The sequence below is a fragment of the Antechinus flavipes genome, chromosome 5 (genome assembly GCF_016432865.1).
Source record: "Antechinus flavipes isolate AdamAnt ecotype Samford, QLD, Australia chromosome 5, AdamAnt_v2, whole genome shotgun sequence".
Classification (NCBI taxonomy): Eukaryota; Metazoa; Chordata; class Mammalia; order Dasyuromorphia; family Dasyuridae; genus Antechinus; species Antechinus flavipes.
Window position 1 is genome coordinate 37,636,780 of NC_067402.1, and position 15,219 is coordinate 37,651,998.

Below are 15,219 nucleotides of genomic sequence, written 5' to 3' on the forward strand. Positions count from 1 at the left end.
TGCAGCGTTAGGAGCTACCATGAAGACATTGTAGGTCACACAAGGTCTCTGATTTACCCATTAAAAAAAAAAAAAAAACAACAAATCAAAACATGTACAACAAATAATAAACAATGCTTAATATAGACTTGAAATTTATTTCCTCATCCTTCCAAAGGAAAAGCATTTGCACTTTCTATTATGTATGCTTATAAAGCACCTGCCCTTTCTATCCATGCAAGAGAGGAATAGATCCAGTTGGAAGAGATCTCAGAGGCCATAAGGTCTTACTGTCTCATTTTATAGTTGAGGAATACTGAGGCTTAAGAGGCTGACTTGCCCCAAATCACATAGTGGTTCATGGAAGAGCTGGGATTCAAATTTAGATATGGTGACTCCATGAGATTTATAGAAATGAAACATTTAAATTTTTTGGCTAAAAACAGTCCAGTTCAAAAATCTAGGAAGCATTATCCCAACCCCCAAACCCAAACATCTTAATTCTTTTAGATAATATATCAAAACAGAATTTGGTACTATGAGTAAAAGAGCAAATCCAACTTAGAGACCTCATAAATATATCCAAGCTAGGGAGAATGAGGCAGAAGGATCCCTGCTACTCTGTATAGGCTTTGAAGTCCTATTAGAAGCCTCATTTTCTGTGAGTTGAATCGGCAATGTCCATTGAGATCCACCCAATAGTTTCTAGGGACCGACATAAAAATGGAGCCCTTCCTGCAGTTTAGGTAACATGGGGGACAGGACTTGGGCCATGCTTCTCTATAGTAAAAGGTATAGTAACGAAGCAATGAGACATTGTAGTGTGAACCTGGTGGAGTCAGTCTCCTTTATTCTCAAACCTTTGTAGTTTGCTATGGTAATTCTGCTACTAGTATAGAGATGGTGCATTTCTTAAGTAGTATAGAAATGTCCTGTTTGAGCCGATCTTTCTATTCAACCCTCAAAGTCTTCTAGAAGACCCAGGGCTATTTCCTGAAATCTTGCCTCTGTGTGTCACTCCCTTCCCCAAGCAGAGCCTGGCAAGAACAAACCGATCTTGGCAGGGAAGAATCATAGACAACAACTGCAAATGGTATTATTTTTATTGGAAACATGCAAAATACAGTCCATGCATCTGCCATTTTGAAAAAAACTTTCATCCTTTAGCAGAGAAAACCAAATAGTTTTTTGTTGTTGTTTTGGTTATCGATGCTCAATAAATGTTTCAAAATGCTTTACAGTGTAAAGATAATAAGAAATTTAGCAAAATTTCAACAAACCTGTATAAAAAACAGATACAGTTACCATTTTATTTCAAGGCGACATGCTGTAATGTAAAGAGTAAATTTTTTTCTTCATAAAAAGTCTTCAACAAATACAACTGCTTAACAGATCCAAGCCTTGGGGATACACATGCAGAAAAAAATGTCAGTTAAAAATCACCAAAACGTGCTATTTTATTTTATTTTTTTTTAAGTACTGGAGTAGTAGGAATATTAAGTATTAGCAGGAATAATATTTGAGAACTCTGTAAAAGTGTGTGGAGAAGTTCATGGTGCTAGTGTCCTGGAAGACTCATACATATCTGAGGAACACTTTGGTTTAATTCCTTTGCCGTTGTAATAGTCCACAACTTGATTTGGAACTTCAGCCAAAACACTCTTTGCAAGTGCAGCTGGAGACGCCTGTAAGGAGAAAAGACCAATAGGATAACATATTTACAAAGGCTGGGAATCAGAATCTAGGGCTCTGAGCAGGTCTTTCTCATTTATCCAACAATGCCATTTTGGGCCTCTATGGCAGTGATGTCGGATCCTTGCCACCCCATGTAGACTCAGAAAACCACATATTAACCTTTTCTACATTTTGTTATATTTCTATTTTGTTCATTGTTTTCCAATAACATTTTAATGTGGTTTGGGATATACTTGGGAATGTTGTAGCCTAGATACCTCTACTCACCTTTGCTCAATTTGATTCAACATCTTTTAAACAATACCTACTGAGAGAAGTGTGGTATTAGGCTGTGTCTGGGAAAGGTAGACAAAAATCTATTGATATTTGTCCCTCAAGGAGTCTATGTTGTCTGGGAGATCGGATTAAAATATCTAATCAAACAAGGAAATATATAATAATTCAAGGACAGAAAGTTCAATAGCTATTAGAAAATCAGGAAAACCTGATCTGAGTCTTAGAAGAAAACCAGATGAAAGGTCAAAGTGAAGTGAGAATGTGTTTGTTTCATGGGGGACAGACAGCTTGAGCAAAAACCTGGAAGTAGGGGATGAGATATTGAGATAATGGACCACTCATCAGCCAGTTCTGCTGGAATATATTTCTATTTTTATCTCTCTGATTTGATATTATTGCTTGAGCCTTATTTACATGTATGTGTATGAAGATTCAAATCAGAGGGGGGGGGGAGGAAGCCAGAGAGAGAGGAGGAGACACAAACAGACAGTAAGATTGTCAGAAGATCTGAGTTTTAATTATTAGCCCTCAATGTGACAGCTGGGGTGAAATTTAAATCAAGATGGATTCAGTCCCTAGAGAATGAATTTCCCATGCATTTTTCTTCTTGCCAGAGCATTAGGCACACACTTATATGCAATAATGAGGTAAGTACTAAGGTGTGATCACTGGACTGCCACTGCTATGGTAAGCCAGTTCAATAAGTTAGTGACCCATAGAAGTAAATGTATTTTCTCATGCACCTCCAAGGAAGGGTCCTATCAGACTAGGAAAAATACCCATTTTCCAAATCTATGTGCCATATTTTAGAGCTGGGAAAAGGAGAGAGAATATTGGACTAGAAAGTTACCAGCCCATTGAACCCTTAGTGTTGCAAGTGCCTGAGTATATTTGTGGCTCCTACATGGAAAAGGTTGACCATTCCCCAGACTGAGAACTGGAAGGCACCTCTGAACTCATCAGGTCCAACTCTTAATTTTGCAAATTGTCCCAAAATGTGACATGACATGCCCCCAAAAGTATAGACAATAAGCATCGAAGGTAGGATTTGAATTAAGACTCCTGACACCAAAGCTAATACTCTTTCCATTGTACCAAATTCTGGGCCCCATGCAAGATGACTAGTGAGTATTTCTCATGATATACTTCTATGGGTCACTAACTTATTGAACTGGCTTACCATAGCAGTGGCAGTCCAGTGATCACACCTTAGTACTTACCTCGTTAGTTCTCATGATATTGCTGTAGAAAAAATGGAGAGATGTGGGCTCAATAACAGAACAATAAAATGGACCAAGAAGTAAGAGAATGGCCAGACAGAACAAGGAGTCCTTAGAGGCCTCATATTGGATTGGTGGAGCCTTCTGGGAATCCATTCTTGACCATGTGCTAACTGACATTTTGTCCATCACCAGGATAAACATATATTGTTTGGTCATTTTTCAGTCACATCTGACTCTTTGTGTCTCCATTTGGGGTTTCCTTGGGAAAGATCCTGGAATGGTTTGCCATTTCCCTCTCTAGTTCATTTTACAGATGAGGAAACTGAGGCAAATAAGTCACACAAGTGATTTCCTAGGCTCACACAATTAGTAAGTGTCTGAATCAAGATGTAAATTAAGGAAAATGAGTTTTCCTGACTCCAGGCCCAGCACTCTATCTACTACACCTTGTAGCTGCCCCTGGATAAAACATAGATCCCATCATTAATGAATGCTTAGATGATAAAAATCCTTGGAAGGAAGAGAAGCATATTGGATCAGAGTCAAAACACCTCATAAGGATCCAAAAAGCTTTTGGGACACTGGGACAAGATATGACAGTTATTAACAGTGACCTTACTGAAACCCACTTGATTGATGGGACATCCCAGAGAGGGGGATATTTTCCTTAGAGCAAGCCTGGGATAGAACCCAGATGTCCTGACTGAGAACAATGAAGTGGCCATCATATATATACCATGCTCATATGTCTCTCTCCATGGAGACCAATCAAACTTGAGAGGCAGCATAGAACAGTGGCAAGAGCATTAAGTTTGAATCATGCTTTATGCAAGCCATTCATGTACTAAATGTGGACAAATCACTTAATATCTGTGGCCTGTTTCATCTGGGAAATGAAGGGCCAGATTTAATGGCCTATAATGTCTTTCCCAACTCTAAAGCTTAGGCTCCTTTGGAATAAACGAGCTTATATTATTACTGCCTACTTAGGTTTGGTTTTTATTTCATTTAGAATATCCTTATGCATTTTGTAGCTAGTAAAGATGCAAATCTTAGGAGTGGGTTTAATTTTACCCCCCTTTAAAAAAATGGGTCTAATTATATAAGCCTTCTTGAAACCATTCAACCCCAGCTAGGGTTTTCAAGGATTCTTGCCAGAGTTCTAGGAACTGAAGGAATATACTGTTTGAGTAGAATGGCTGCTGTCATAACATGCTTGTACCATCAGGGAAGACGGTGACAATGTTGAAAGCTGTTCCGTGTCCAACAGTACCACAGCCAGCTTCCAAAAAGTGCAAATAAGCAATCTCTTGAAATAGTCACATGCATTTGAACTAATAATTATGTAAATATTTATTCTAAACCAAGAGACACAAATGATATGAATGCCAATAATGTGGCCACTTCAGGATGTTCATTATTTATATTAATCGGAACCTAGCTGTGCTAGTCAGCTAATTGACTTACTAAAATCATATTTAGAGTCTGTAAAGGTCCATCTGGGATACATTGATCAATAATGTTTCCCCTAATCTTTATCCCTCCCTCCTTGTATCTCTAATTCCCAAGAAAAACCTGCTTACGTGCTTAAAGTTCCTGAATGGCACAAACTGGACAATGTCTCGAAGGACAGGCTCTCCTTTGGGGGACCTCAGGATCCCATCGTCCCCATCCAACATCTGCATATCGCTGAAATCGGCATTGCCAACCCCAACTATAATGACCGACATGGGGAGGTGGGAAGCGTGGACGATGGCCTCCCTGGTATCGGCCATGTCTGTGATCACACCGTCTGTCAGGATCAGCAGGATGAAATATTGCTGTATTCAGGAGATGGAAAGAGTTGAGGTAGGATGTGGGGAAGAGGAAGGAGACAGGGAGACAATGACAATAGCAACCAGCCAACTTGTGCTGTAACAACTAGCATCCAGACTCCCCTGTTATCACCAGAGCCATAGATGGCTTGTGAGATTTATTGGTAGAGGGCGTGCCTCCCACTGCCAGAACCATAAGCCTTCCTATACTATGCTAAAAAATATCCCATAATGCCAAGTGGGATCTTGAATACTTAACAGTAATATTTGCCAAAAGAAATGTCTCAGGAACTAACACACTCTATTACAATTTTTACAATATTCCTGTGGTGCACAATATACAGAGTGAATCATTAGTTGAACTAAAAATCTGTCATCACCTGAAAATCCAAAATGATCATCTTTGAGGAAGAAAGCATTTAAAAGACCATAAAAGTGAATTTGCTACTTAGTTCTCCTTTTTCCCTCTGAGCCTAAAAATATGTGTTTAAAAATTATAGATTAGTCAAAGACATAACTGAAGAGGTGGAATGGGTAATAAATTGAAAGTAGTCATAAAAGGAGACTGTGGAGATAAAAATTTTAAAACCCTGGTCATCTCATGATCTGAAATCTTTTTATAGGAAGAAAAACTTCTCTTTGGCTATAAACTATATATCCTTAGTTGACAAGACATTGGACCATTGGTTCTATTGATCTGAAGGAATGATAGGGTATGAAAATGTAGCTGGATCAGTCTAAATCCCATACTACTACGATGAAAAAATGAAACATAAAACTCAAGTCATATTGATGTCACACCTGTAATAGTATTTTCACATAATCTGTGAAATATAACATTGATTCATTTCAGTTTTTCTTCCTGCCTGTGGATTTTTACCAGTGGATTTATTTCTCTATATATCTTGCCTTGCACTGGTATATTCCCATACTCTAGTTCACATAATAAAGTAAAATAGGGAAATGATCCATTAGACAAATGCTTTAGAGAGGATTTATGGGAAAAAAACAACCTGGGAACCTACCATTCTTCTGCATTCAAAAAATGCTATTAAAGATGTATTTACACTTCTATGGGACCATACTGTTTAGGTTCTTAACCCTAACCTAGTATAATAATTCCATTTGAGATATTCTGCATTATGTGGGGTAATTATCTCACTTATCTTAGTGTGTGTATATATATATATATATTTCAATTGAGAAGATTAAGAAGTTAAAGAAGGCAGCTAGGAATGGAGGGAAGCAGCAGCAGGATGGGTCAAAGTGACTGAGGTACATTTTATTATCCAGGGTCTCAGCAGCCCAGTTCATTTTATAGAAAGATCCTCCCCAGGGAGCTCATTCTCAGGATAGGAGAGGTATGATGGTCAGATGCCCTTACCGATGCCTCCTTGGTGTTGGTCTCCTCGGATGCAGACTTGGCTACCTTTTGGATGATAGGGGCAATGTTTGTCGGCCCGTAGAGTTGTAGCTTAGGGAGGCAGCTCTGATAGGCTTCTACAACTCCTTGGATTCCTTAAGAAAACAATAAGAAAGACAAAATGAAATGATTACAGGTTAAAGTGAAAATACCTCATGGTATCCACTTCAGGGTGGATTCATCAAGGGAAAGAATGATGGGAGCATGGACAGAGGAACCCTGTGGAGTCAGGCCCAGGAATGGGGACAGAATCCTTGTCTAGCTGTCATTAGGTCAGCAGTTAAAAAGTGTTGCTAGGGTCAAGCATTCACTCATGAGGGACGTATCATGGGATCATTGAAGCTACGTACATAGCAGTAAGAAGGTAGGAGAATGGAAGGAAAGTAGTTCATGTTCATATAGACTGTCCCAATACTCCCAAATATAGGTTAGAATGAGAAGGAAGTATTCTTCTCACACTAATGTGTAGCTGTAGTCTATCACTTCTTAATATAACTAGAGTGAACCCTCACTTATGGTACTTGGGGTTCTTGCATTTGTTTCTCAATCAGGGTTAATTTAAACCCTCCTTGTGGGACCTTCCAACCTGTTTGGATGTTGATTATTAATTGACATGCACAACAAAGATGTGTGATTTCATCAGTGTGGATCCTTTCTCCTCTGACACAGATGTAGCCCCTTTCCATCTTAAGATACTCTTTGTGAGCTGGAAAACCCATCAGCCTGCAGCCAACCTGGCGACGAATTTGTCTGGCTCTAGCTAAGCTCATTCTCGGATGATGGACAGTCCATCACTAGACCCAGAAAAGCACCTTAGCTTAATTCCACTGCCATTGCCCTTGAACACTCACGGTCATCTCCCAATGAAGCATCAAAGGAGGAGTAGCTGACATTTACTGATCTATAGTGGGAAAATTTTTCCAAACTTGATTTAATTCTAGAAGCATTTATTAAATTCCTATGGCATGCAAAACACTGGATTAAGTACTAGGGAGACAAAAGCAAGATGAAAAACAATCCCTGTTCTCCGTGAGATTATAGTTTACTGGGAGGTAGTGGTAGGGATGGGTGCAAGGAAGCAAGTAATAAAATCAGGGTTTCCATTATCTATTTCCTAATGGATGTTCATTCATTTTACTCATGTCTGACTCTCTGTGACACCAGTTGAGGTGTTTTTTTCAGCAGAGATACTGAAGTGGCTTGCCATTTCCTTCTCCAGCTCATTTTACAAATGAGGAAACTGAGGCATACTGGGTTAATTGACTCACCTAGAGTCATATAGCTAGTAAGTAGCTGGATTTGAACTCAGATCTTCCCAACTCCTGGACCACTGTGCCACCTAGATGCCCACTCTGGATAATGTGATGATTAAAATTAAAGTAAACTGAGACACAAAGTTCTGAGCATAATCAATTTATTAGTAAAGTATAAATTTACCATCAAAAAAGAACTCTGCTTCCTTAGCAAAACTAAGATCCCAAATGAGGGAGATGGCACTTTTTTATAGTTGTGGGGAATAAGAAACAAAGAAACAAGACTTTGTGGATGGGGTACAAGTAATAATTGATTAAAAAACTTGACATCATCAATGATAAAATCAATACAATTGATCACACGGCTGAGACATGGGAGACAATATGGTTGTTTGAAAATTGGGAAAGAGGGGCAGGCAATTGTAATTAAGATATGGTCATCATTTGAATCCACCTGCAAGATTAGGGATGATAGACTAGACTTCTTTGGCATTGTTGACATAAGAACAGAACAGCAATTAGTACGATTGCTAAACTTAACCTGCAACATACAGGCCCACTGAATTGTGAACTAAGTTCAGAGACAAAGAGCCACAACTTAGATAGTTACAAGACAAAATCAATTAAATGTGAATAGGATCGATCTAAAAAGGATATAAAATCAATCTGATTATTTCAATAGTCCTTGCATTGTGCATAGCACGCAATAGATGCTTAATAAATGCTAGTTTACTTACTGTTCTAGGTTACTGCTTTTCCATTGCCTTTTCTCTTTTTTGTTCAAACTCCCTTCCTTGAATTGGGCAGCACAGTAGATACAGATAAGAGTATGACCTTAACCCTGACTGCCTCAATTCCTCATGTGTAAAACGAGCTGGAGAAGATAATGGCAAACCACTCCAGTATCTTTGCCTAGAAAACCCAAAAGGGGTCACAAAGAGTCAGATGTGATTGAACAACAATCTTAAGGGAAAGGATCCTGGATACAGCACTGTTTCCAAATAGGGTTTGGGGAGTCTCTTGAAGTCTTATCTTTAAAAAAAAAATCCTATACTTCATGTTAAATTGTAAATCAGCTCTTGAAATTTGGATGAGGGACTTCTGTTGTGTTCTTATGGAAAGATCATTCTGAGACTCTTTGAAGGCATCAGGATCCACCTTACTCCTCCCTAAAGTCTCTAGTTTGAACAATAGCCTTCAAATTATTATTCATCCTTGTTCTACAGATGAACTAAGTTCAATGATGTTTTTTCTTGATTGAGGTCTTGCCTAAGATAAACAGACTTGATTTTCCTTCCCTAAGCATGGGCAGATGGGTTGTAAGAACATTAAACAGATGGGGACAGCTCATTTCTAAAACTGACTTGGTTGGAATCAAATATATCTTGGAATTTAAACTGCTGAGTACGGAGAGGAAAGGGGACAAAGCTAGAATATGCATGTAAACAAGAGGGGAGGGAGAGAACAGAATGGAAGCGGGGCTTTTGGAGAGTGGAATAATCCACAAATAGGAGCTGTGCTGTACTGCTGCCAAACAGTGATGGGTGCCTCGTGATGGTTGGAGCCAAGTTGACTGTTGGTGACTGTGAAAGTTGACTTTAGGACTCGGGGTTTCCCTAGACCAATGCAAGTGGAAAGTAAATTATCTTGACATGTTTCCTTTTAAGTCTGTTGGGGAAGGAAATTAGAGGTTGCATGCAATGTATAGTGTAAAGAGCTCCGCTTGGACGAGAGACAGGAGACCCAGGTTCAAGCAGACCAGGCTTTTCCTAACATTTGTGAGCTGTGTGAGAGAATGAATGGGAAAAAAAAAAACATTCGTTAAGCAGTTCGTAACTAGATATAACTAGAAAAAAAATGAGACCTAACCTTAACTGGGAGAGATAACATCTAGAAGAAGCTTGATTGCAGGGCAGATAAAAGACCTCAAAGTTATCAGAGTGCAGTATAGAGACCTTAGGTAAAGGCAGTATGTTAGATGGGAGTTCCAGGGATCCAAGAGGCATAAAGCCTGGGTAGATGGAAAGTCCTGGAGAACTTTGGGGCAATGACTTAGGGCCAAGTCATCCTGTCTCTTTCAATTTTAAATTCTCCATCTTTAAAATGGAGATAATCAGGCTTTCACTGCCTGCAGGACTGCTGTAAGGATAGCTAGATGAGTGTGAGCTGAGATTGCTCCCTAGTCCTATAGCGTATGGGATTATTTGGGGCATGTTTGTCATGGTAGTGGTATGCAGATCTAATAGAGTAGAAGGAAGAGTTGTCCTGGGAGAATTCTGTGGTTTTTAAAATTGTGTGTGTGTGTGTGTGTGTGTGTGTGTGTGTGTGTGTGTGTGTATTTACTTGTTTGTTAGTTTATTTAGTAGAGTTGAACGAGGAAACCTTTGGATGAAGCTGATGGAATGAGGAATGTTGGAGATGGCCTTTTGGGGAGGTCTAGAAGGTCGAAAGGTTGAAGGGCTCACTACTTCTGTGCTTCATCTCTCACATCTGCACCCAGGACCCTCATAGATTTCACATATAATCCATGAGTGGGACTCTTAGATATGTTTTAAAGAGTCTCAGAGGACTGACAAAGTCAGAGGACTTAGCTACTGAGTGAGCATTGCTTTTCTTTAATACAGACTTTGGAGTGGCCCTGAACGTGTACATTTGGGCTAAATGCTCTAGTTTTGTATCAGAGAATAGTTCATGGAATTGGAAATGAAAAGCATTAGAGGTAATCCTCATTTAGGAAAATGTAGTAACATGTTCAAGATCATACAGGGAAGTAACTGAGCCAAGACTGAAATGCAGGTCCTTTCTATTGTATGCTCACAAGGGTAAGATTGACATATATATATATATGTGTGTGTGTGTGTGTGTCTACACACACACACACACACACACACACACTCTCCAATAAGTTATATATTGACATAAATTTACCTGCACACTCCGGGTTGTCTTCATTAAAATTAATTGCAAAGTCGTGAGAGACCTAGATATCAATTAAAAAAAAAAAAAAGGAAGAGAAAAGAATTACAACTTTAATCCGGTAAGGAAGCCCTGAGGTTTAAAGTTTGCAAACAAATGTCCATTACATTCATTATGGGTTTAACAGCAGGAATCATCTTAAGTCTTTCTCCAATCAATCCAAAAAGGAAGATAAATTCTCAGCTCCCTGGGGAGTAGAGGTGACAGGGAAATTTGTTGAATAGTGTTTGGCAGGGACTGGAGAAAGGGAGGAGGAAAGATGCCTAAGAAAAATAGAAAGAAATGGGTCAGAGAAATACAAATCTAATAGCGTAGGAATTTTAGACAGATTGGTGCCTGGATTTTGGAGCTGTCTCTGACCTGCATAATGTATATTAAAAAAAAATAAGTTTTAGAGCCTAATCAGTCCTTTTGCTCGTGATAATAAACAGAAGAGCTAAAGTTTGAGGTACTGGTATTTCAGCAAAAATTCAAAGCAAAGGAAAGTATGAAGAATAATAAAAAGTAGAATATATTCATATATATATATATATATATATAGTTGAAATTGAGTGACATGGAATTTTTGAACAGCCACAAAGCAGTAGATTTATCTCTAGCCTTTCTTCCCATACAGATTTTTGGTTAATATACATAAGATCATGCAACAGCATGATATTTACTCATTTCTTTCCAAAAACCTTCAAGACACAAGGAATAACAGAAGCTCTAGGGCCAGAAACTTATAGCTGGAAATCTAAAAGAAAAGAATCTTGGGATAGATCCGAATAGTGAGAGGGGATCATCATTAATTAAAGCAAGGGGAAGCTCACACTGGGCCATCTTTCTAATTCCCCTCACTAGAAAAAGTGTTGTGTAGTGGATAGAATACAGAAATTGGTGTCAGCATCCCCTGGGTTTGAGATCCACCTCAGACACATGCTCACCATTTGACTAATATGTCACTGAATCTCTCTGGACCTCTCAGTTCCTCATCTGTATAATGAGGAGGTTGGCCTGATGACCTCCAAGGAAGGTCTCCTCCAGTTCTACATTTATGATTCTGAGAGCTAGTAGCTATCTGGATTAGAAGAGAAACTTCCTTTATACATAATATAGCATTCAAAGGCTGCAAGGCAGTGTGGGCTGAGAATAGGAGAATAGGAACCTCAGGTACTAGATGAAATGTTTAAAACTCAAATGGAGCCAAAATTGTGACTTGTGAAAATTGTTTTCACAAATTCAAGGATCTGATCATTGCAGCACCTGCTCCGTTCAGGAGGAAGCCCACAAGCTGGTAAATAGGTCTCTGGGGTAAAAGCCTCATTCACCACACCTGATCCCCTCTTTCCTGGCTGCTCCTTTGTGAGCAAAGTAGAAGACAGGTTAGAAAAAGTGATTTAAAGCCCCTTGGGGACCACATCAAGAAGAGGAGACAAGTCTATTATAGGGGGCAGAGCTATAACAAGAATGGAACAGTGTGGGTTTTGTCCAGGGGTTCCCCATATTAGATGCTGCTGAAATTTAACATAGTCATTCCTACAGCAGCAATAGAGACAACTAAAGTTAGGAGCTGCTTAGCAAGAATCATTAGTGAAAATAGGAAGATGCCAGATGGACATCATTAATAATGCTCATCTTTGACTTTATGGCAACTAATTTCCCTCCTGCTCCTGAATTGATCTGAATTATTTCTTGGGTTATTTTCATATCACAAATAGAGTTCACAGGAGGATACCTTTTAGGCTGCTTACACCAAATGCCAAAACGGCTTGTGTTGGTTTGGGGATGTACTCCCTGGTTGGGGAGTCAGGGGTAATCTGACAGAATTTTAAGTTGGAGAAGAGAGTCTCTAAAAGAATTATTCTGTTTGGGGAAAAAAAAAACTACTTTTAGCTAATATTTACCTTAAAGCATACTCTAGGCTAAATCTCCATCAGGAATGTCTGTTTCCATACTTTTACAACATCTGAATATTTCATATCATTTTTTTATGATACATGGTTGTTGTGCAGTCATTTTCAGTCATTTCTGCACTTCATAACCCCATTTGAGCTTTTCTTGGCAAGGACACTGGAGTGATTGGCTATTTCCTTCTCCAGTCAAATGAGGAAACTGAGGCAAACAGTAAAATGACTTACCCAGGATCACATAGTTAGTAAATGATGTGAACTCAGGAAGATGAGTTAGGACTGTGCAGTGTGGTAAAATTTAGTTTCTCTCTATTGAAGTGTGTGTGTATGTGTATATACACATATGATATTTATATATGGATATGTTTATATTATATATGTGTGTTTATGTATAGCATGTATATGTGTATGTATGTATATATTATATAATGTATATGTACATATCTGTATGTTTATGTCTTGTGTGTATGTATACATACACACTAATACACATACACACTAATACACACACACACACACACACACACACACACACTTTTTAAGTAGAGTGTCCCACTTCCACCCTGGAAGAAGTCCTGCAGCATGCCATACTTTGCAGGTGTCAGGTCTGACTGTTGTGATCCATGAGAAATAAAGAACAAAAACAACACAAGTCTATTACCCACAAGGACCTTTGCAGTTGCCCAGGGGCCTCTGCTGGCTTTTTGCTCAGAACCTTTCTGGGTCTGATCTATAGGCGACCCCAGCTCTGTTGCCATCTTGTTCCACCTAGACCTGAGCTCAGGGCAGCTTTCATGATATTTGTAAACATGGATGGGGAAAAAAAAACTCTTCATTTTCATTAACATCTAATTAAATTTGAACATTTTCTTCAATTATGACTTAAAACAAAAACCAAACCACATTCTCAGCAGGGGTCGGTTGGTTTCTCTGATGTGCCATAGGATTCCATGATACAAAAATGGTCGAAATCATGGTTACTGGTTCCTTCTTTAACCAGATTTGAAACCCAGATGGGCAGATCTGCTAGCAGCACATTTAATAAATATTCTGCCAATTCCAAGATGTTTTGTGTTGCAAGAATCGGGTTTACTTCCTATTTCTCCAAGGCTAGAGCCATGTTCTCAAGAAGCCAGACAAGAGATGATTCCCCTGGTCTGTTTTCAGGAGCTATCCAGCCTTCTACTTGACTGATGTCATTATGGTAGATCATAGACCAAGAGTTTGTCTATGATGATCTAACCTCATTATTTCTACATGACTCAATTCTTTTATCCACACAGGGCAAAAGGAAAGCTACTCAGTGTTAAGCCAAACGTACCTGAGACTAATAAGCTCTTGAGAGGGATGAAGTGCTACAAAAATGATCTCCCCTCCCCCCAATCCCCACCCACTCACCGTGTATTCTGGAGGTATCCTGGCTCCAAAACCAAAAGCTGGAAACATTTTGTCACTGAAATGAAGATTAAAAAACAACTGATTGCTTTAGTTTGCTTTCTGATGAAGAAGATGGGAAGCTTGGGAGAAGTTATGTGTAACATCAAATAGGTTCATAGGATCACAGATTGAGGGTTGGAAGGAACCTTTAGTGGCCATACAGATAAAGAAGCCAGGCCTAGAGAGATGCCCACAGTCACATGTAGTATGTATCAGGGGCCAGATTTGAACTTAAATCCAGGAAGGCTTTGCAAACCTTCAGCTTTTGTTGTTGCTATTACTGTATGCTCAAACCTTATTACACCATTTTGAATGCCATGGTACCATGTCATGCAGCCCTTTTGGTATTTTTGACCCATACTCCTGAGATAGCAAGTAGTTTAGACTCATGATATTATACAAATATCCCTTCCACAAAGTGCAAATTAGGAGTGCTCCCCCTCCTCCTCCAATCTGGAAAATCCACATAAAATATTTTGGTCCTCCCTTTGTACCAGAGAAGAAGTCTGAATTATGGCATTGAAAGATACAATTTATTGGTGTTATATAATACTATCTTAGTTTCTAAACCTTTTTTGTGTCATCTGCTGGCCTTTGAGTGTGTCTGTACTTTCTGCAATACCCCCCCCCCCCAAATTCCCTTTTAATTTCTTATGCTGACCCACAATATATTGAAACTGTGATGACAAAAGTAGCAATATGGAAGGAATAACTGTATTCAATGTTATGCTCTTCTGATTATGACATCTTCTTAGTGATCTGAATTAGTATTTCATATTTCATTCACTTTTTCCTGCTAGGAAAACAAGAGAGGCACTGAGAAATATTCCTAATCCTGTCAGAAGTTTGTAAAGTTTGCTAAATGGGCAAGAGTTCAGCTCTGTACTTGACTGCTCAAATGTTTTTTCTTTGTTGTTGTCAGAGTTCCATCATGTATGATTTCAAGGCTCCAGTAACAATGGACATGGTAGATATACCTAAGAGAATAGGAAAGGGCTCAGAAAGTATTGACATTGATGTAGCCATTGCTCATCATGGGATACCACAAAAACCTTGTTTTCTGTGATGAAATCAAGAAGTTCACAGCACAGTCTGTCATACCATATTTCCTTAGGGATTCCCATAACAAAAGAGGAAAAGGAGGGCAAGGAAAGCCACTGGCAACTCAGAGCTGTGCTATTCCACCTTGAGGAGGTCCTTGGAATTCTCTCTTCCCTTCCTTGTAAGACAATTCGTTCTGAAATTCTAGCA

General features: G+C 39.0%; 1 protein-coding gene across 1 annotated transcript in view; it reads right to left on the reverse strand.

The window, feature by feature from the left end:
- Positions 1-1,064: 1,064 nt before the first annotated feature.
- CPNE4 (copine 4) overlaps positions 1,065-15,219 on the reverse strand; it is a 428,237-nt gene continuing 414,082 nt past the window's right edge. The window contains exons 12-16 of the mRNA XM_051963712.1: positions 13,930-13,984; positions 10,592-10,643; positions 6,372-6,505; positions 4,757-4,993; positions 1,065-1,664 (exon numbers count right to left, since the gene is read on the reverse strand). Of these exons, the coding sequence (XP_051819672.1) occupies positions 1,530-1,664; positions 4,757-4,993; positions 6,372-6,505; positions 10,592-10,643; positions 13,930-13,984 (613 nt within the window). The 3' untranslated portion in view covers positions 1,065-1,529. The remainder of the gene's footprint in view (positions 1,665-4,756; positions 4,994-6,371; positions 6,506-10,591; positions 10,644-13,929; positions 13,985-15,219) is intronic.